Source organism: Oenanthe melanoleuca, chromosome 8, assembly GCF_029582105.1.
Source record: "Oenanthe melanoleuca isolate GR-GAL-2019-014 chromosome 8, OMel1.0, whole genome shotgun sequence".
Taxonomy (NCBI): domain Eukaryota; kingdom Metazoa; phylum Chordata; class Aves; order Passeriformes; family Muscicapidae; genus Oenanthe; species Oenanthe melanoleuca.
The window spans coordinates 18,501,115-18,524,683 of record NC_079342.1 but is presented as its reverse complement, the minus strand read 5'-3'; the positions used below and the strand labels follow the sequence as shown (position 1 = coordinate 18,524,683).

Genomic DNA, 23,569 nt, shown 5'->3' with positions numbered 1-23,569 from the left:
CAGGGAGGAAAGGAAAAAGGCCCAGCTTCAGAAAAACTAAAATACTTTTTTACAACAGCACCCAACACCTCTCCTTTGAAAACGCAAGAGAAATACTGACAAACTTTGTGAAATTACTTTGATGTTTGGTTTTAACGATTCTCAAATCTAAGAGGAGCTATTGCTAGAGACAGCTGCACAACTCTTGAGGGCTGGCATCTGGATCTTGAAATCTTACTACACAAATTCACTTCAGTGATAGGCATCATGCTCATGACCCCATTTCATTATCATCAGTCTATCAGCATTGCCCCAAGCTTATTTCAGAACAAAAAAGTCCTGCCCTCCTCAAGGAATCTACTATAATGCTGACAGCTTAATGAAAGTGCCTTTCTTGGTTTTACAGACGTCTTTAAATAATTAAATGATTAAGCAAAAAAATCCATCCTTTTAAAACTACACTTGACTGTGGACCTAATTTACATAAGAAGAGATTAATGAAAATAATGTTATTAAAAATTCAGAGCATCAACAAGATAACTATTAATAAATCATATGGCTGAATTGTCAGACAAGAATTTCAAAACATAATGAGCCTTTTATGCCTCCCACATTACAAATGCTGTATAATTTTCCAGGTCTTAAAATAAATTCATTAAAAGTGAACTTTCTCTCTTTGTGGCAAAAACATTGAACCCTAAAGAAAAGCTTCAGTCTAACAAATGAGTAATACTCATGGTGAGCAAAGGCAGAGAAAAGAAACTCTTACATACTCACGAGAACTTTTTCAAAACACCAACTAATCCTCAGGTTCAATTTTAAACATACTTTTAGTGATGCAAATCAGGAGCAACTCCATAAAATTAAGAGTAACTGTTATTTAAACCACAGTAGCCTGGTTGAGGACAAAGAACAAACTGGTCCTTAAAAACTGACTTCAGCAGTGGAAAACCGAAATACTCTTCAGAGCTCCCAAGTAAAATTCCTACTCCCATCTCACTAAGAGGGAAATACAATTCATAAAGTGGCTGCCTCTAAACAGCATTTCTTCTCCCTTCTGCCCCTCATAAACATATGTAGTCCTTTCCTTCTAGGTATATATTTGAAAACACCATAGGTTTTATGTTTCGTAGAACTCAAGTAATTTTTGCTGATTTCCTCTGGACTCCCTTTTATTGGTCCATGTTCATTTTCAAGAACATTGCCCAGTACAGACCAGCATACCCCAGCAGTGGCCTTCCTACTGGTAAGCACAGTATGGAAAATTATTCAATAATTTGGTACATCTAACTTGTGAAGGACTATGTGCTGACAGCCATCTCTTTGAAACTGTCACCTTGCCTTTTGCTCCTCAGGCTCTGTTTGAGACAATGAGTGATGTAAACTTCACTGATGTTCTTACTCCTTTGATTTTAGACCCTTATTCCAAATGTCAGAACCTATTTTCATCCCATTCTTGTCACCTATGGAAGGTGCTTTCAAAACGACACTGCTCAAAGCAAGTAAGTTTTGGATACTCCCTATGCCAGCATCCAGGTCATTGGTAAAAACATCAAACTGTATCAGATGCAGAAGAGACCTACACATATACTGGTGAAACATTAAAAAATACGAATTGTCATTCTCCAACTATTCTGGTACTCACCTTCTAACAGGCCACAAAATACCACAGAATGAACAATGCAATGTTTTCTTTCCTCAGTGAATACTGCACAGCATGAGATCCCACAGAGCATCCACATGATTAAAATCTGCCCCATACAAAGCAAAGAAACCATGCTCCTCTCTAGATTGCTTTCTTTCAACAAGTTAGCATGTCCCTACCTTGCTGAACCTGGGTGAGCACGAAGAAAACTGCCGAATTTCCACGTGATCATCATCATTAGTGTCCTCCTCCTCTTCTGAATCCAGGTGCTGGTACCGCTCTGAACGGGCTGGGAACGAGACATGGCACTTACATCAGTGTGGGGAGTGCTGGTAACTCACACCTCAAGCATTGCTACTGGTCTGCTGAAAGCACTTTGAATGTTTATACACCATGCAGGGCATTTCCCTTAATACTGAAACATATCCAGCCAGTTTTTGTTCATCCCATTCAATTGCCAGTGAAGAATATCTCCTTGGCACTGAATTTATCTTATCCTGTCAGCTGTATTCCATTCTGGAAGCAGCTGATACTCAAAAGGTGTCCAATCCTGCAGACCCTTCATGGTAGGGATATTTCTTCCCTACAGCAAACAATCATGTGGAAGGAAACATGGAAACAATTCACTGTCCAACTTTCCAATAAACAGCTTTTTGATACTACAAAGTCTGTCCTGCATATATACATACAAGCCTACTTAAAAAAATAAAAATATTTACCCCAAAAGAAAATCTCCTCTTTTTCCTCCTGCAACTAGGAATAGGATTAGATTTTGTGAAAGAAAATGGGCAAGCAGCCAATATGCAAAGCTATTTTTAATGCAAAAACTTCTTCCAAAGAGATTTCGTGCTTTGAGATTTGCAGCACCGGATTTCTAAGCCAGCCACACTGGATTTTGTGGGGTGGGCACTAATAAGTTTGGCTACAGAAAGCTGATAACTACACAGAGCCAAATTTTCTGCACCACATCAGCCAGAAAGCTACTTTTATAAATTCTAACATTTTCTGCATTAGGGTTTATAACAGCAATGCCAGCTCCAATCAGTGTCCATGTGAGATATTTCCTGACATGAGAATTCCTGCCTTTATAAAGGACTCACATCAAGGTCACCCTGATACTGAGTGTGCCTGGGCACATGGGGAGTTTCCCATCCTTCTGGGAACTTGACAGACCCAGTGGTTTTGGTTTTATCCACCAGGATCTTCTTGTGGCTGCTGCACTGGGCCTCTGCCAGTTGCTGACCCAACTCAGTAACCAAAGTTCCCACATCCTGTAAGTCCAGTCAGTGGTGAGAACACCCCACCACATCAGTTTTTCCATGTATGTTGCACCAGTACAACCTCAATACATCTAGAAAACCCCACCCCTCTGCACAGCTTGACTCCAACTGCAGAAACCACACAGAGATTTCTCAATCCATCTCCTTCTCCCAGTCCTACCTCTCCAAACAAGCCCCAGCCTAAAAGCCCCTTCCCCAAACTGGAAGAGCACTATCTAAATGGAATCACACTGATTGTGCAGCATGAGAGTCAAAGAGCTGCTCTCTCCCTCCTTTCACCCTCAGCAAAGCACAGGAGCAGAGCAAAAATGTGCTTCACACAGATTCAACCAGTCCCATGGCCCCAAGATGGGAGAGATTCCACTGATGTGGAGCAGAAATTTCTGTATCTTGGAACTGAAACAGCCAGTATCCTATTCTGCAGCTGGAGAGGAGGAAAGACCTCACCCTGACCAAGCCCTTTCCACCTGCTCAACTCCCCAGGTTAAATGAGAAAACTTAGGGAGCAGAGGCTCTGGGAACAGAGATCTCTCCATCCCTCCTGTGATGCTCCTCTCTTCTCTCCCAAGAGCACTGACTCTGGTGCTTATCTTGAAATACCAAGAATCTTACACAGCACTGATACCATGGCAGTTCCCAGACATTTATACACACCAGAGAGACACTTCATATCTCATTAGGGTTACTAATACTAAAATAAAGTGATACACTTGCAGTGAAAATAATTCAAATTACTTCAAATTTCTTAAGAATTTTCCCCATATACTTGTCTTCAAGGTCTAGGGTTTGTTTTGGGTTTTTTTAAAAACATTTATTGGCTGAAAACACTCACTAGGGAATGATCATATTGCTCAAAAACTCAAGGAATTTGGATTTACAAAATGCATTGGAAGAAGTTTAATGAACCCAGCATGACAATGGCAGCACCTCTCACTCCAGGCCCATGGCTGGCAGGACCATAGGCACCAGTGAAAGGCCAAGTGACTCCAACAGCAACATTTTTTCATTTAAAATCAATTTGCCTTCAAAGAAACCTTGCTTGGCATTCAACAGAAACTTTTTTAAGCAATTTCCATCAAGTGTTTTATTCAATTTCTAAAATTACTTATCTCTAATAATTTCAAAAATGAAATATGCACAAGAAATATGATGCTGTTTAGGCCAAATCTTGAATCTTACTGTCAAAATAGCTCGTGTCATCCTCAGATTCCAGCTGTGGGATGAATTCAGCTTTCTGCCGGAGTAATCCATTCCAGTCCAAATCTTTAAAGAACCGATGCTGCTTCACTTCAAAGGCACTACCTGAAATAAGCACCTTTTATTGCAGAGTATTTCTTTCAGCATTTGCATGACATGAAAAACAAACCCGAAAAATATCAAGAGCCTAAGAGAATGTACTCGAGTATTTTAAGTCACACATTTTCCAGGAATTTTGAGAAACAATTTATCCTTCTACCAAAGTTGTCATGCAGGATAAAGCCTGAATAAGATCTTCTCCTTCCCACCTCCTCTTCCTGTTTAACAACAACACAGATGCTGAAAGACAGCATCTGCTGTTGCACTCCACAGCGAGTTGCAAGATTAAGAGCTAACACCTTAATTTAAAATTTTCAAACTCTAAATACCATCTTGTTCATGACTGAATAAAGAGAGCAAACTCTGAGAGGCACTTAGAATGTGAGTGACAACTCACAACTCCACTGTTGTGAATAAACCCATTCATGTGCCTAGAAAAGACAGGGCTCACCTATCTTCTTGAATTAGTATCTTTTGTTATTAAGATCAGAAGCTCGGGTACCCAGAAGGAAAAAGTAAAGACTATCTGTCTACCAGTTTATGCATTTTTTTTTCATATGAAATTAAAATTCATGGCAGATACTACTGTCTTTTTAGAAAAGAAAAGAGCAGAGGAAAAGAGATAAAAGGGTTGCTGAGTGCCAGTGGCACTATGACATGCCAAGTGAAACAGCAGTCTCAGCACTACAGGTATATAAGAAATCAAAAAAAATCAGTCCATCAACTCATTTTATAAGGCTAGAAACTCTACATCTTTTCCATGACAGCAACATCTTTCAAGTACATGGATTTTAAGTAGAGAAGTACATGTGAAAACCATCTGATATCATAATTAATTCATGATCTATTTATCACCCTTGTGTGCACATGTGCTAAGTCTGCTGAATACACGTGCCTTTTGGAACTGTTATATTTTTATCTCTAAGCTTTTTTTTATCCTTTAAGTGTAGTTTCGAATTGAAAATCCCAAATTAAATTAAACTAATCAAATCAATGAAAGATGAGCTGCCACGTGAAGCCACAGTGTTGCACAAATTACTTTAAAACAAGAGCGTAGCTAGAGATTATTTACTATTATCTACTATGAGGAAATGAGAAGTGTTGGCTTGCAAAACTTTAAATCTGACATTATAATACAGAAAGACTGACCACGTATCTGACTTTGCCAAAAAGATTATCAGACTTTGCTGTATGTTTGGAGAATTCTACACTTCAGGCCTCTAGGAATGGGAAAATTTTCATTTATTTTATTACACCCAGGAATTCACATCCATGGCAGGGATTAAGCCCCTACTCAAAGAGAATTTCAGAGAAATCTGATTATACACTGTTCAAATGGAGACACAACCCTCAAGCCTATAATGGAGCAGCATAAACCAAAGAAGTGATGTTGCCAAGCTGACAGTGCCCCCTTCCAGCTCCCCAGACAAGACAGTAATATCTGCCTGGCTCATGGACATTTGACACTAATTCCCAGAGCTCCACCACACTGAATCCAGTATAAACTGCTCCCCAGCTCTAGATGAGCAATCCTCACCACGATTGGGTGTGCATCACTGGCAAGGTAGCTTCATCCCCTGCTTCTGGACAGTGTTTCCTGCGTACAGGGCTCTTACCTGTTCCCATTCTTTCCAGAGGATTTTGGCGGAGAAGCTTAGAAATGAGGTCCTGGGCATCTGGTGGCAGTGCATCATCTCCTTCTGGCCAGGCAATTTCATCTGGGGACAAAAAGAGACTTGACATTTTCCACCAGCTTCCCAGCTAATTTGAATAACCATTCACATTCCTATACCTCAAAGTGCAGCATTGAGAACTACCCCAGAAGCGTAAATACCTTGAATTCAGCAGCTTAATATAATTCAAGCATTGACATTTTTCAAAATGCATAAAATTCAGCATCAGCTAAAGCTGCTGTCAATCCAAGCAGTGCTTGTGAAGAAAAAAAAAAAAAAGCTTTAAGGACTCTATTAATAAAGTATGAAATGGGACTTCCACGACAATCCATAAACAAAGACAGTGACAATACTGTGGCTGTATCTCCTGCCTGCACATTCCATAGTTGTTATACTTGGAACAGAGAGAACAATTCACAGGTAACGATTTCATGCATCATATTCAGTGCTTTGCTGAAATTTGCTTTTTACAAAGGACATTTGCCAAGTGTGTTAAAAATTTACTGCTTCAGAAAGCATTCCCAATAGGAAATTATTTCACTGGCATATTCACCAAGTGAACACAAAGCAATTTTCTGTCCAACTCCAAGCACGAGACAGGTTTAAAAAGCCACAAGATGTGAAGGTACTGAGTACAACGACTTCAATGTATTGTGCTCAGAATTTCCTTTCATTTCACTTATACAAAATTAATAATTGACTAGCATTTGGACCTACAAAAACAATAATCAAAATCAGCCTGAATTACACCAGTTGGTGGCTACTCCTTTAATATTCTCTATCATTTAAGTTAAAAGACAGAACAGAAAAATCCCCAAATATTTTTCCTCAATCCCACAAGGATTTATGTGACTCCCACACCATGACAGAACTATTTAGGAAGGTGTTAAGCAACACAAAAAGTTTCCATAGCTGAAATCAGATGGAACCTGCTTTGACACAGAAATTCAGAAATAGTAAAATTGAACCCCACTATTTTATACCTAGCCCTTTCTGACTAAACTGTGGATCCTCAATTAATTTCAAAGCACATTCTGAAATCCCTTCAGAGCCAGAGCAGAAACTTACCACTGATCACTTGTCCAAACAGCTCTTCAGGTGTGTCCCCAAAGAAAGGAACACAGCCAACCAGGAACTCGTAGAGGATGATTCCCATGGCCCACCAATCCACAGGCTTCCCATAGCCCTGGCGCAGGATCACTTCTGGTGCAATGTACTCTGGAGTCCCACAGACCTCAAGAGAAACATGCAAGAGAGCAACACATTCACCAATTGCCAAATTCATGTCAAAGCTTATTTTGTCTTTTTTTTTTTTTTTTTATTTTCCTTTCTTTACCCCCTTAGAGCTTTAAAAGGAAGTTATTAATATTTTGCCACTAACCACTTCATGCTGTGAACTACTTCCATGGAGCAAGAGTCTATATTTGAAGAACACATTACCTGCACAGAAATAACATCACATGAAATTAAATGTTCCTAGTGTGGACATGCCAGCTAAGTAGTTCTTTGGTGTATGCACAGGAAAGCATATGGGAAAAATGCATATTCTGTGTGTTTAGGTCTGACAGCTTGATGGATGTCTGCTGGCACAGCTACAGCTATCAGGAATTGAGTTTTGACAAACCTCTCACATCTCTGTGCTAACAGAATTTAGTTTCACAGATGCAGAATTAGCAGCACAGCATGATTACACACTTCAGCCTTAATCTTGGGAGGTACAGCTGGCATGGACAATGGCTAAGGAAATTACTTTGGAAGATCTAAATTGCCTGGGGCTTAGAAACAACAACAATAACAAAATAGTTGTAAAAAATATAACACTGTAAAGTGCAAGAATCTGATCTAATGACCATGGGGAGTTCTGCTAGAAAAAGCATCCTTACTCAGAAGCAAAGGAAGACAACACCACAGGATAATTATGAATCAACATTTGGCACAACTAAAAATTCAGCTGAAAAATTCAGCTGTGATCCTGAGTATTTTCAGAAGAGAGAAGCATTTTTCAATACCATTATACAAGGCACTGGTGAGCTGCAACCAGAACAGTTCCTTCAACTATGCCCAGAAAATATCAACTCAAACAGAAAGAGTTACATGGAAGAGCTATTCATTCAGCAAAGGAAAATCTATCTTGTTAGCTACAAGAACTTAGCTGGTAAAGCCTAGCAAAATGAAGGCAAAGGAGAAAAATTACCCTTAGTAAATATCATGGGGAAAAAAATCAGTGTTCAAGCCGTTAGACAAAATTACAAGAAACATATGCCATGAACTTTCTAAGTACCAGAAGGGGGAGATCGTGGAACAACCTTCCAGCAAAATCCATGTTACATCCCTAAACCAACTTCTGTTTACACTGCTGCCTGGGCCACCCTTGCAGCACCCTAAACTAAGCTGAAGTCCATGACTCCAAAACAAGAAGCTGAAATAACAAACAATGTCAATTTGTGTACAAACATGAGAACAGACTTGTATTTTTTCCTCCCATTTCACAGTGCACAGCACAGCATCAAGGCAGAGAAGGAGTGCTACAAACTGATTCTGTCCCAAGACAGAATCCTGCATCTGATCCCACATCAGCAGACAACATTTTTCAGCTTACCTGCTTGTCCAGGAATTCTCTGGTATCCTTCTCAATGTGGCCCTCATAAAGATTAGTTGTAAGACTCATTAACCCAATTTTGGACAGTCCAAAGTCTGTTAGTTTAATATGACCCATTGAAGTTATTAGGAGACTAAAAGAAAAAGAAGTAAAATAACGAAACATTAATTTGTTTCCCAAAAGCAATTTAAAACAAAAAGATAATGTGAGGGATGATCTCAGTGTTAATCCCTGTTAAACTCCCAGAAAAAACCTCCCATGCAGCCAAATATCACACAGCAGACAAGGCATCTAAGAGTGAGACTATCTTCTGCCAAAACACCACCAGCAACAGCTTTGGGGTAATACCTGAAGACATTCTTCCCACCCCTTCTATCTGCTATCTGCTCCTACATCAGTAGCAAGAGATGCCATAAAACCTCATACATGTCGGATGCTGTTGAAGATCAATGCTGTCTCCAGCCCCCATGTCCTGTTGCCTACAGAGAAAGCCCCTGAAGGACTGGCTCTGTTCCCTCTGAGGGGGCAGAAACTTACTTATCAGGTTTGAGGTCACGGTGAACAATCCCATAATTGTGTAGGTACTCCAGTGCCAAAACAGTCTCAGCAAAATACATCCTCGCCATATCAACAGGTAGGGCACCAATGTTCTTGAGAAGGGTAGCACAATCACCTCCTAGAAAGAAAACATTTGCACATATGGCACATTGAAATGGCAAATATCAGCAAGAAAGAACAGCTGTGTCTGCAGTACAAGGTTAGACTGAGTTTTCTAAAGGCTGTCTCTCACAACCCTGTTAGGAGGAATTCTAAGATCTCTCTATACTCTGCCTTGAACTTAAAACAAATACCAAAATCCTAGGAAAATTGAGATCCATATATGTTGGGCAAACTTGGACAGGAATTGTACAGATGCTATTTGCAAACTGAAGGAAGCCTTGAAGAGATATAGCCTGTGGACCCTTGATTGAAGCTTCCTTGGGAACACTGGCCACACATTGCAGTCGACCGTCATTTCTACTTGCAAAGAGGAATTAATATTAAAATTTCCTATTGTCAATACATCTGATTTCATTCCACTAATTTATCTAAAAGAGCACTGATACAATAACTATAATCTTATTTCTCAAATATTCAGTCAAGCAAGCCAGGCATAAGAAATTAATCCTATCCACCAGTGGATATTGCTTATAATAAGATACAATGATAAAGTAAAATCAAATTATATTTCAAAGAATGAGCAAACCAAACAATTAATAAAACCAACACCAGCATAAAATGGCACTTTATTTTTAAAAAGGCTGCTAAAGAACAAAGACTTATGTTTCTTAAGTCTTTTTCTAAGTGGAATGTCAAGCAAATGTGCTATGGATCCAGCCACACCATCCCACAGGAGAGAGGGAGGGTTCCCTTTCCAGTGAAGATTGGAAAGTTCACAATGATTTCTGACCTCAGCAGTGAGGCTCAGCTCCACTGCAAACGTGTTGTATCATTCAGGGATTCACAGCCCACATCCATCCCAACCAAGGCCCCCTGGGAGGTGTGGATAACAACAGCCATACCTTCCACATACTCCATAACCATGCACAGGTGCCGCTTGGTCTCAAAGGAGCAGAACATGCTGACCACGAAGGGGTTCTCAGCAAAAGTCAGGATATCTCTCTCCACAAAGGCCTGCTGGATCTGGTTCCTCAGGATCAGGTTCTGTTTGTTGATTTTCTTCATGGCGAAACGCTGGCGGGTGGTCTTGTGCCGCACCAAATACACGGCTCTGCAAAACACCAAGAGGACAGGATCCACTTGCAGTTCAAATGGTTTGTTGTGGGTTTAGGTTTGGAGCTCTTTGTGGTTTTGTTGGGGTTTTTTAAACAGTGATGTTACTGTTTGGAATGGATCCTACAGACTTATCCTTGACTCTATAAAACCCCATTTCAGTGGCAAGCCTCCCCAGGAAAGCAGGAACCCCTGACACTTCCTTCCCAAAGCTACTGTACCTTCTTGACTAAAGCAGCATTTCTGCTGATGTGAGAAACAAGGAGATATCTCAAACACAAATGTCACAAATTTCCATAAGCACCATTGCAGAGCAGCATGTATTTTTCAACACTACGGTAACTACTTGGCTTAAAAAATAGTCCAAAATCTATGGAATCAGCACAAGTTCTTTCCAGGCCCCATAAAAATAATTTGACACAGCATTGTCACCAGGGATTTCCTTCAGTAAAGTATCTCTTACACTTCTATCATTTGCAGATCATTAGATTCCTGCACATTAATAATACAGTTTGCAAATAAAATTTTCATCTAGTCTGCCTGCCTTATTGAATCAGTACTTGTTTCCTTTTCTCTGGAGTACATTACATTTAATGTGGTATTGTGTCTCACCAGCCACTGACTATAAAATAAACCCAGGATAAAGACATGTGACTAACAGCAAAACTACCACTTCTCTCTACCCTTCTTACAAAGTTACATGGGGCTTGTGCAGAAATGTGACTGAAGAGATTTTAAATCTTTTTGCCTCATAATATGACTCTTCAACATGCTGCATTGTGTTTTCACTCACTAAAACTCATGCTTACACTTTTTCCACACATAATTTTTAAAAAGTGAGTTGTTGTTAACTAAGCACCCACTTCCACAAAACACTCAAGCACATGCTCAGGTTTTGTTGTTATGACCTTCTGAGTATCACTGCTTTTCAGGAATAGCCTAATGACCTCACTGGTAAGGATTTATGAACTGCAAAGAGTCAAGAACTGCCTTTTAAAATTCTGGATAGGTTTGTGTGTGCGGTTAAAACTAACTGGCTGAATTCATACTTGATTCTTCAATGGATAATAAAACCTAATAGCCTTTCTCATGTATTACTCCTCACAGTAGATTTACCCCAGTGTAATTCTAGCACCTCTTTTAGCATATCAAGTGTTCACAAACAGCCACATATGTTACATATATAACTTGAATAAATAAGAGAAATGGCATCTCCCAGAAGAATGCAGAAGAGACAACAACTGCAGAACCTCTGTAAGACCCAAGTGAAATTACTTCATGCAGTAATTACAGAACCCAGACATTTGCCAAACCTTGCTACAGCCCTTTGCTGGGTAGGACAATAACTGCATTTTCTTCTAATCCAAAGTCAAAAAGTCTTACCCATAAGCACCATTACTGATCAGTTTAATAGTTTCAAACTCTTCTTCAGATGGAGTTTTCTTTGACTGGACAGAGGCCCCACGGCTCTGGGGAAAGACAGCAAGAAAATAGAAATCAGGAGCAGGAATGACTTAATTCTATATGAGGTTTTTTTTGTCCTTTTCTTCTTAAGGCACCCATTAACTCAAACTCAATCCATTTCTGGGGTCCTCAGCTTTAGGACAATTGTCTGTATCCTTAGGGTGTTTGTAGATGCCCTCCACAAATTATTAGCACAAAAATCAGTGGATGTAAGATTCAGGTCCTTCCTTAATATTACATAAAAAAAAAAAACGAACAATAAAATAAGGATCTTTGAAAACTAGCCAGTTACATAATTAAATTTTTGCAGTGGTTTTACTGAAGTCAACTCTTTTCAATATCCATCACATTTTACAAATGTAGATACAAAGAATTCCTCCAGATGATTTTTATTTGTAACTCCAATTTTTTTTTTTAAATCCACAAAACTTGGTAATAATGCCTATTTCCATCTTTTAAGCATTTTACCACCACTGTATAAAGATTTTCACATTTTTATGAGCATGTACTCTAGTTTTAATAAGAGCTTTTAAATGTCAGTAATTTTTTTTTTTTTAAATTACAATTACTCTGCATTATAATTAATTCTTTACTGTAGACTACTTCTTTTGAGAAAAAAAAAAAGTGCTAGACAGAGTGAGTGTATTACTGCTTTACCTCGACTGAATCATCTGTCTCCGGAGTGTCTGGGCTGTCATAGCTATTCAACTGGGCCATTTCTGAAAAGAAAGAGGAAAGATTACTCCTAATGATCTCAATCAAACACCATTCTCTTTGTTTATACAAGAAAAAACAGAATTTTAAGAGGTGCTTGTAGATGATGAAGGACATTTTCTCCCTCTGTAAAAAGTCACCCCAATTATACAGTGATAACCTTTAACATCTTGTACGCTGCAGGCAGTATTTTATATAAAGATGAATATAATAAATTGTTCTAATTTCAGCCTGACTTACTCTAGATAGTTTCTATAATAAGTAAAAGCAATAAATGCATGTTTGGGGAAAGTGCTGCCTAGTTAATATTAAAACCCATTCCACACATATATGTCTGCATGTAGCCTGGTGGCACCTCTGTGCTCCAAGAAGAAAAAGCATCACATTTCAAACAGCTGCCCTCCACGTGACATGGCTGATTCTGCAAAACACTGAGCAGCAGCAAACTGTGGGAAAGTCACTTAGTTTGGGCTACTCAGCTGTCACAGGAGGTGCTGTAAACTTTGCAAGACCAAATCCTACATTAGCTATGAGTTTCTGAACAGACACCACTGACATTTCTGGGTGCCCTCTTTACAGAAAGGAAATAAGGCACCTTGACATCTCCCCATATTTCTAAAGAAAATTTGACTTTAGTAAGGGGAATTAGCAATGGAAAGGTTCTCTCCCATGACAGGGATCAAAGGAAATTTCCCTTTAATGTCAGATTTCAACAAATGCTATTAAATTGCATTTAGCAATCTTTGGTAGAAATTTTCCCGAAGAGCTCTTCACTTGAAGTCAACCTGTCACTGTCATTCCAGTAAACACCAGAGAAGTTAAACTAGTCCTAGCCAGACTACTAATTTATGTTAAAATTATGCTCTCCTGAGATAACAAGAAGTATAGTTCAATCACTGAAATATTCTGCAGTAACCTCCAGTCTCTGTCACACTTTCTATTGTTGCTGAACAAGCTGTGCATGCTCAGAAAACTTGTCATTTCAGCCAGCAAAGTGCCAGGTAGAAATATTAACTCACTAATTCTAAAGTTACAATCTTCTGGGCCAATGTATGTCTATATTAGGTTTACCATATGCAATTCTGGCACCTTGCAGAAAAGCTGTTTCTGTCCTTACATTGCTCTCTTTGGTTTGGCTGCTACACAAGATGTAAAACTTCAATCTCACCTCCAGCTAAAAATTCATACTCATCTTAGTAATCTCATGGAAAACCACAAAATACACACTTTTCCCAGAGAGGACAATCAAGTGGGATGACAGGATACTTTTCAACCAGGCCACTGGTAGGCCAGGCAGATCAGAAAAATAACAGGTGAATTTACTTTTACTGTCCAACAGCACAGAGAAAACAGTTAAATCCTAAAGCCATTTTCTAACATTGTTTCAGCTATAATACAGAGAGACATTATTAACATCATAAGTAAAGAACTGTCACTATTGATGTGCCATCCTTACCCCAGCAACATTCCTTTGAGACATGGGGCTGGAAAGGACAATCTAGAATTTGACAGCAAACAGGAAAATAAGGAAAAATGGCCTAAAATTCAATCAATAAACTAAAAGCATCCTCCAGCTATATAGTGACCAGGAGATCTGACTATCCTTTCAACAGTTTGGAAAGTACATAACAAGAGTTCTCACCCTCCAGGGGATCCCTGGTGAGTCCCAGCTGGCTGATAATGTAACGAGGAATGTCGCATTTAATTCCTTGCCCTTCCTTGGCATGGCCTTCTGCAGCTTCCAACAAATGGTAGAACTCTTCAGGATCAAACTCCTACAGCAAAGCAGTGAGAGACACAGACAGAGGTAAATGATGCAGCTTTGCAATTATGAAAGGTTTCTCCCCAATAGAGGGGAACCCTCAGAAACATCCAAAGGTAATTCTGGGCCCAGCAGTGATGCAGAACAATGAAGGCAACGCTTTCCACTCTGCTCTGCAAAACCAACAGTTACATCCCACAGGGTGTCCACAGGTTCAGATCTGCAAATCAAACAGAACAAGCACTGCAGGGACCTTCTACAAACCAAACCCAAACTTTCCAAAGGTCTTGTTACCGTAAGTGTCTAGTGTGAACACAACTCTCAGTTTTGTCACATTGGGATGTGCCAGGGAAAGGTCTGTGATGAGAACTCAGGCACCACTTTCTGCCACCTCCATCTGACAGGGGACTTAACCCAAGATAAGCCTTTTCTGCTTCCAGATGTCACTTCTGATCAAGCCATAAACCCACCCAATCCTGACACTGTCCTAACCTCAACAATTGCTAATAACATTATTAGTAAAACAATTTTCTTCTTAAGAAGTACTGCCGCTACATTTCTTGTACTCTACAGTACAGGATCACTTCAGCAACTCAGCCTTGGTGCATGTGATCTCTCAGGCCAGAAAAGGTGATAGAAGGTGTGATCTCTTGCACTGGACTAAGAGATATAGTAGGAAACAAAAGACAAGCTTTGGGCAGCAGGAGGGCTCTGCTGAGAAACAAGTTCACCAGATAACTTTAGCTCTCCCCCCTACAAACCTCATCATTCACCAGCAATGAGCAGCTTCACCAACACTCTTCAAAATTTTTCCAGTGAAATGGGAGGATGGAAGGGGAAGAGTTTCAGCAAACAGATGAGCATGCACAGATAACTGAGGGCATCAGCAAAGAACTGCTGTGTGGTCAGCAACATAAGAGAAAAAGAGCACAGAACTGCAAACAAGAAAAGGAAATTAGAGCTTGTAATGATGTGAAGAGACTTGAGCAGAGAACAGATGCACTTTTCCACGACTGCTCCAAGCAAAGCTGCTTGGATAGATGCTGTCACCAGACAGCAACCAGTTTCTTTGTGAGAAACAAAGTTTCTTCCCAACTGCTCTGGAAAAGGATTAATCAACAGCCTCAGAAGAGCAGGAGCAGGAGCCAGACCAGAGAGGACCACAGAGAGAGATGGTCACCAGAATGCAGTGAAATAGTGGAGCCATGGAAGGGCTTCTCAAGGTATGACTGCAGGTCATTTATTGGTGAGTAAAAGACAGAGGAAAAAAACCAACTTGGTGACAAAAAAAATCCCAAACATATAAAACATTAAGGAACTATATAAATTCCAGTTCTGACTTCTTTATGGTAGATTTAGTCATTTGAATACAGAAGAATGAACCCTACTAAGGGGAGGTAGGTGCTATGGAAAAATAAACTGAAAAAAAGTTACTTTTTCCCAAAGATGGTTGCAGAGATGCACAAACCAGGTTATTACTTTCTTGAAGACCCAGAGATTGTCTGCCAATATACATTTCATAGTCCAACATGTAATACAGAAGCCAAATAGCTGAACTTTAGAATACCTAAATGTGGAGGTTAAATGCATTTGACTGCATTAAAACAATCACAACCATCACAAGCAGTGTGATGGACACTTACTTCATTTACAAGGAAAAAAGAAGAATAAACTGTGTTACTAAAGTTAATCTTAATACTAAATTGTAGAAAAACATTTTATAAATTCACATATAATTGAAGCCAAAGGTTGAATTACAAAAAAGTATGTTAAAAATAAAAAAGAAAATTAGTTTTCAAATGCTGTTTAAACAGTTGACTATCCATTATTATATTTCTTGTTTTATGGGACAAAAGGAATATTAGTATTTAATTCCTCATGTCACCAGGTTAAAATAAATATTTGGAAAAAAATTGCTAGAAAGGCAATGTAAGTTGAAAAAAACATGTAAGACTAACCCACAGATCCAGATATTATTTCTATATTTTGGAGTCTGGCCACTTCACTGTCAAGGTTGTCACTACATACTTTGGAATCCATTACTCAATGAGTTCACTGCTTCCACCTGCTCCCACTCACTTTGTAGAACATCAGGTGGAGAAGACATAGAAGAACCTGGAGACCTCTTGATTTGCAACTAAGAGCTGCCTTGAGTTTGGAACTCTTTGCAGGTACAGACATGGGCTCACAAGGCTTTCTGAGGTTCCAAGTTTTCCTAAATGATGAGTGTACACAAGCAAAAATGTCAATGGTGAATGCAAATACAAACACAGTGAGTTTAAATTTATCTCCTTTCTCCATTGTCTTCACTTCCAAAATAAATTTTGAAGAGGTGCTGGAAGATAAGTGGGAGTCACAAAAACTCATCTAAATCACAAACATGGTTTGAAAACCAAGGAATTCCCAGTTTGAATGGAGTTGTGCCTGGGATTTTCAGTGCAGTCTGGCAGAGATCTCTTGAATCAGTAAGTGAAGGTATCTGTCCTGCTGGTTGTGCAGCCAACTTCCCCACTGACAGTGCCCTTCCCTGCACTGCAGGATTCCCAGCAAAGTGACCCATCTGACAGCTGTGGAGGAGGAATAAGGAACCCTCCAAAGCCTACTGGTTCTCAGAACTTCTGCAGGTGATCCCAAAAACTGGTATCATTGGTAAGACTGGACCACTCTTGTCTACTTTGTCAAAGAAAGCTCCACAAAACTCATTCATCTTCCAGGGATAAAAGTCACCCATGGACACACTGACCCAAACATGTTAACAGTGCTTTTATAAAGCCAGCCACAGATTTCTTCATCCAGCCAACTTCTCTGATATCTCAAATACCTGCAGCATCTCTGTCACTTTTATGTCCAGAAAGAACCACCACCAGTGTCCTCTGACACACCAGGAAATTTCATCTTGTCATTACCTAAGTTTCCATTGTAGGTTTGTGACACCTCACAACTTTTGGTGACTTCCCTACATTCTCCCTAGTTTTACAGCATGCTTCTGAAACACAGTCACTGAATAGAACCCTTTCAGCTGTGTACACCTCTTTCTATATATATTGAAGGTTTATATTTTTAACCCTTTTGATATGGCATGACAGTGAGAATACAGGTTTTCAAGCTGCTTCTCTACCATACCAAGGGAATATTTTTGTAGTTGCAGAACTTCAGGAAACAGTGGCCTATTTCATTGGAATTGGCTAAATAATTTTCACTGTTTTCTAGCATTAAATTTAAAAATTGCATTATTGTGAGCCAAATTAAGTTGTTAGAAAAGGAGTGAGATTTGCTTCTGCTTGTATTCCAATAGTACCAAATAGGATTTCAAACACAGGTTCCCAAATCTCCTTGGATCTCATATGGGTGTATCCCACTGGGTGTTCACAGCTGGAAAACCTGACACAGGTTTCACCAATTGCTGGGTCTACAGGAAGGGTTTGAGTCCCAGAGCCCAAACACCATTTATGTCATGTTAGGGATCTTCTTCCTCAGTGACAGCTCTTCCTTAGCACAGCACTCTGGACACCAGGCACACCCCATAAAAACACTTACAGGCTCCTTACAGTAGCTATTAACAACATGAGGAACATCCAGTGACATGGAATGATGTTGACAGCTACATCTGGCCCCTCAGCCATAAGCTTTATACTAAAATACAATTTAGCTGCTGATGCAGCTGACAGCCCATTGGAGAACTACTTCTATATTAATGCAGAAACCACTTAGCACTTTTCTTTTTTAATATCAACTTATTTTTCATCAATGTTTTAATGAGCATTTAAATGCTCCTTTTGAAGGCTTTGTGTGCCCCATCTCCCCAGGTGCAGAGCACTCCTCAGACCCTGCCCTGCCCACACTCACCAGGCACTCGAGCAGCCGCGCTGGCCGGGCGATGATGATCATCAGCTTCTTCACCAGCTGGGTGACAAAGGCAACCTCAGAGCTCTCAGATCGCTCGTGGGCCTGTGGAGACACAACAGCAGTCATGGTGCCAGCACTGAACCCTGCATTTCTGTGTGTCAGATGCTGAATGCAATCACCAGCTCAGTAACACGTTCGGCAGCAAAAGCGCGGCTGAGTCAGGGCAGGCTGAGCTCAGCCCGCCCAGGGATGCCAAGGTTTGGCTTCTCCATCACAACTGACTCCTATTATCATGCAAGACATACTGCAAAGGCTCTATCTGCATTATATCACCCATCAATTATAATAGATACAATGTGGACTTAGTGATTACCTAAATATCAGCGTTGTGTGGAAGGTAAAATTGAAAAAATCAGTATTCCTCTTTTCATTTCAAAAAATAAACTAACAGACACATTTCTGAGCTTTACTTTCAGCTAGAATATGAACTAGAATTTCTCTTCATCATCAAGAAAACTCAACCTCCATTTCTCTTGTTTCAGTTTTATCAATCCTACTGAATAACTCCAGCATTGCATTGTATGTTATGTAGGAGCCAAGCAGATAAGCAAAGAAAAGAGTATGTAAAAACATAATTCAGAGGATTTAGTCCTGTCTGTTACTTTACCAGATTTCAGTATAAATTCAAAGTCTTAGTTTCAAGATATCTGTGTGCATTTGTGTGATGGGATGTCTTTTTACAACAGCAAACACACCAAAACAATAATAATTTTTTTTAAAAAAGAGCAACACAAAAAATCCCTCAGAAATTGCCCTTCTCTTGATGAAGCACACAATGGCTACATGATGAGTTCTGGAGCAGAAATATAATAGTATTTAATTGCAGAGTGATAAAAAAATGGTTCTGATGCCTTGTAAAAACTCTTAAATGAAGTACTGCTATTTTTCCCCAAGGTCTAAAGATTGTGCTTTAACATAGCCACAAATAGAGTTCAGAACTTAACAAATGAGTTTTTGCTGGCAATGAGCCAGTTACTTATAAGAGTGATATTTTATCAACAACAGCACAAGCTGCAAGAAATTAAAAGGTTAATTTACTGTTGTCCATCAGAATCACCTAAGAAAAAGACATATTATATATGTTTTTATATGTCTGAGAAGTAAAATCACACTGGTGACCACCTAAAAGAGCAATGCAAGCACAGAGCAGAAACTCAGAACCATAAATATACAAGCAGCATTTTAAATAACATATGTCTGATACTTTGCTGCCAAACAAAAAAATATTAAAATATTCATTATTTCTCATTTTGACACCAGTCAGAATAAAAATGTTGATTGTCTCCTTCTGCACTGATTAGCATGGGCTAGAATTTTAACCTTGAAGAGAATGATGTACCTGCTAGTTCATTATCTAAAAGCAATATCAGAGGTCCTTCCTAGCTATAGAGCCTTAAAAAGAAGATTATTTTAGAAATATTGAAATAAGTTGTAATTTCTTCTACTAATTAAAGATTTTTTTAAATTATAAAATAGAAAATAAATGCAATGACAATGATAAATATTCACTTTGTGTCCTCTAAAGCATTCTGCAAACTTATAAGTTATAATATGAATTTTAGAAAGGAATTAATGCTTTCCTATTTTAAAAGCCATTCCAGATCACTAGGGGTTAGCTGCACTGAAATGAATAGATAAAACATCAACAACTTTGTATTATTTTAGATTTGAGCCATGCAATTAGAAAGTCCTCTTCTCTCCCCCACATAGGTTATATTATGCAAAAAAATATAATATAATAGATATAATTCATAATTTTGCATCCATTTATACTTTTAAAGAGAACTTAGTCTTTTAAATCAAGTCTTTTTGTTTTCTCCTTTTCTCATCTATGACAATTCAGGCGAAATAATTCAAAAATGCAGCTAGTTTAATCAGGTGTCTGTTTTGAAAATGAGAAGCTAGACCATGTCTGCCAAACGACACAGAAAAGCAAGTGGGAAAAGGAAAAGAAACATTTACAAAACCAAACACAACTTGTAAGAGCCACTCAGCCATCATCTCTGCACAGCGCTGCCCTTCCAAGATCCTCAGTGAAGCTGCCTCCTCTTCCTTGCTCCTCACACAGGACAGCCCGGACATCCCTGCAGACATCCCCTGTGCCGAGTGTCCCAGGGACAGAGCCCAGCAGCAGGAGGCTTGTCCAGCCAGGCACTGCCTGCTGCTCCCATGAGCCAGCTGCCAGCTGTGCCGCCCCAGCTGTGTGTCCCCAGGGCCACCAGGCTGCTGCTGCCACCCCAGGGTCCCCCTCCCCTGCCCTCCCCAGGAGGGCTCTGGGCAGAGGCTGCTGCCATTCCTGCACACTCTGCCGGTGACACGTGGGCAGGAGGTAGCCATGGGTAATTTACAAAGCGATTCCCTCATCTGAAAGACCCATCCGTCACTAACTGTGGCTGCTGGGCCATGAAATTAAAATCACTGCCCTCCCCTGGGCTTCAGCAGGACCAATAACTGGGATATGCAAGTCACAACGCTGTAATTGAGCTAATATACTGATGGAAACCAAAACAATAGACCTGCAAAGCCAAGGACTGATAAATTTACACTCAGTCTCCTACTAAGAAAGCAATCCCAATCAGAATATCCATTTGCCAATATGCAGCATCAGTCACTGCTGAAGAATACTCACATCCTTCCCTGCTCCTTTTGTTCCATGCACAGAAACACCTTCACCTTCCTGCCCAACTGACTACACCTAGGCAACAGTCATCAGATTTCTCTTGGCTGCTTCTATCTTATTGATTCAGCCAAGTAATAACTGACTACAATCTTTTGTTTCCCAGTAACCTGAGATTCTAACCCATGGTAACAACTAAAAGAACTGAATGTCACATGTTCTCTTTTATATCAGTGCTTTATCTTTTTTTTTTTTTTTTTGTATTTCTACTTTGATGTGAAGTGTAGCATTCAAGTCCATGTTTTCCAAAATGAAGAAAATATCTTAAATTCATTTTTATTTCATGATTATTTCAATGATGCAAGAAGTTCTTCTGGCTAAAAGACAGTATTTCATGCTCCAAACAAGGGAAAAGATCTCATTTGCCATAGCTAATGAGATTAGTTTGCATGTTATTACAAAAGCCAGAAGTCTAAAAATCTTCTAAAAGCTTTCTGGTTTGGTGCATTTAAATAGCTCATTATTTGCATACCCAAACAGTATCTTTTGCATTTTTACTCAAACTACAGTATATTAAATCAAGTTTCTTTTTTATGGTTTGAAATGCTGTGCAAGTTTAGTTTGTCACCAGGTATTATAACCAACACCTTAAAAAGAATTTTTAAGAGAGGGAATCCACTCTTTCAAAGTAATATTGTAAGAAAATCTGTGGATATTTCTGCCACTCTGCTGACCTCATTATTCACTAATAAAGCATCTTTCCAATCTTTCAGTATGTTATAAAAATATACCATAAAACTCCATAGCCTACTACACAGACCATACAACTCCCAAGTCAAACAGCTTCTTGAATTACCTTCTAATTGGTATTATTTAGGTACCTATTATTTATGATACTTTACAACCTAAGCAAAGGTTAAGATCTTGCCATCAAATTTGGAATAGTTTAAACTTGACTCCAAAATGTCCTGTGTTTCAGGTGAGTCCTCCAAAAGAAATAGTATCACCAATTTCTATATATTTTGACTAAAATGTCCCAATTATTTCCTTGCAGAATTCAGTCTGAAGGGCAAAGCACAGACTAGCAAGCAGAGGAAAACAAGCAGCTTTTAAATATTAAAATCTAAAAGATAAGCTAAGGAACAGAAAAAGCCATAGGACAGGAAAAAAAACAAATGAGAAGGATGTGGAATGAAGCTTTTGGCTTTCCTTCCATGTCTTTAATGTCTTTGTTCTCTTCCTTCCCAGCCTGCTCTGCCTCCCTTGCCTCTCTGAACCTTCCTTTTAATCACCTCTAGCCCACCTCACTTCCTACAGTAAATCAATCAAGCTGAAGAGCTGACCCTTCTCTTGCTCCTGCTCTGCAGAAGATGTTAAGGAGGAAGAGGGCAAAGAAAGCTCCAAAAACCAATTCCTGAGCAAGCTCAGAGGTGACCATTGTATCTCCTCTAATCACAGTTCAAGGACAACCTTCCCAGTATTTCAGAGCAGCAGGATAATGCCTGTAGGATCAAGGGGGAAGGGACATTTAAAAAGGGTATTTTGAGGATTGGTTCTGAGGGAAAGAGAGAAAAGGAAAAAGCTGATTTATCTGACCCACATCTCCTCCAAAGACCCTGATTAACCTCTTCAGGGCAGAAGACAGGACTGAAAATGCAGGCTGGAAGTGGACAGCCCTAATTTATGGCTCTCTCAGTTCCTTATGGTGTAAGAAATCACTGTCCACACACAGAGGAGGAAAGTCAGGGAGAGGGAGAATTTCAGGCTCCAAAGATCTGCTACCAGAAGCAGTAAAACACAGTGTAGTCCCCCTGTGCCCCTGAAGCTTAAGGGATTTTGCTGAGCATACAAAGTCACTTTTAATGAAAACTTTCCAACTTCCAAACCATCACCCAAAGAGGCCTGATCCCTTATTCCACAGCTGACATCTGGAAATACCCTGCTTCCAGACTCTGGAGACTCAAGGGGAATCAACAAGTGGTTACTGATACCCTATAGGCAGACACTCATATAGCCCCTCAAAAGATACTCCCTACCTCTCTTGGTCTGTCAAAATTAAATTCCCTAAGCAGAACACCACAGATCCAAACATGATTCATTTTCCTCTCAAGCATAATAAATACCAGAAAAATTACAGTCATATAAACAGAGCAGCCAAAGAGTTCAGCTGATACCAGGGAAGTTTCTGCAGCTTCCACAAAGCTTTTTAATACAACAATTGAATTTTAATATAGTATTTTGACTCTTTTCTGCCTTTTTCTAATGTCTTAACAGAGTGGTGAAGGGGCACAAGCTAGTGTAATTCATGCTAGTGGGTCGGCAAACTGATCAATAGAAACTGATCTGTTTCTAGGTGTCTGTGATATTTGCTATCTGATAATGCAATCTTTACAAAACTCGTTTTTTCAGCCTGCTGTATCATTAAAGCAGAGCATAAGGAAGATATTCCTAAACAGAGCTCTGGACCCAGCAACAGCACAGACTCTTCACAAAGATATAGCATAAATTCTAAGAGATGTTTGAAATTTAATACTGTTTTCATTTTAAGGGGGAAAAAGCAATTTTTAATGAGTAACTGAATCATACTGAGAATGCATTAAAATTACGCCCCCTTGTGTATTTTCACATACTTTGAATGCCACAAAACACATCCAAGTACTAAAAACCCACAACTGGATTAAGTTCAGCTGAAGAAAATCTTTGTGAAAAATTTACAGCAACACCAATAACTGTGGTGTTTTCACTCCTTGAAAGCACTATTGTAATTAACAAGTCACTCAAAAACTCATATATAGTAAAGACTGCCTTTGACTTACTCCTATCCACATTTAATTGCTGCACAAAGTTCACAGGTGAAGTGA

At 39.4% G+C, this 23,569-nt stretch overlaps 1 protein-coding gene across 6 annotated transcripts in view; it reads right to left on the bottom strand.

Annotated features, from left to right (window-relative positions):
• Positions 1 to 23,569, bottom strand: part of MAST2 (microtubule associated serine/threonine kinase 2) — a 182,954-nt gene that overhangs the window by 17,238 nt on the left and 142,147 nt on the right. For all 6 annotated transcript variants that reach the window (XM_056497403.1, XM_056497398.1, XM_056497399.1 and 3 more), the window contains 11 exons: positions 18,032 to 18,133; positions 14,066 to 14,198; positions 12,367 to 12,428; positions 11,629 to 11,714; positions 10,035 to 10,243; positions 9,010 to 9,148; positions 8,473 to 8,605; positions 6,942 to 7,107; positions 5,817 to 5,918; positions 4,084 to 4,206; positions 1,804 to 1,913 (listed from right to left, as the gene is read on the bottom strand). In XM_056497403.1, the coding sequence (XP_056353378.1) occupies positions 1,804 to 1,913; positions 4,084 to 4,206; positions 5,817 to 5,918; positions 6,942 to 7,107; positions 8,473 to 8,605; positions 9,010 to 9,148; positions 10,035 to 10,243; positions 11,629 to 11,714; positions 12,367 to 12,428; positions 14,066 to 14,198; positions 18,032 to 18,133 (1,365 nt within the window). The remainder of the gene's footprint in view (positions 1 to 1,803; positions 1,914 to 4,083; positions 4,207 to 5,816; positions 5,919 to 6,941; positions 7,108 to 8,472; positions 8,606 to 9,009; positions 9,149 to 10,034; positions 10,244 to 11,628; positions 11,715 to 12,366; positions 12,429 to 14,065; positions 14,199 to 18,031; positions 18,134 to 23,569) is intronic.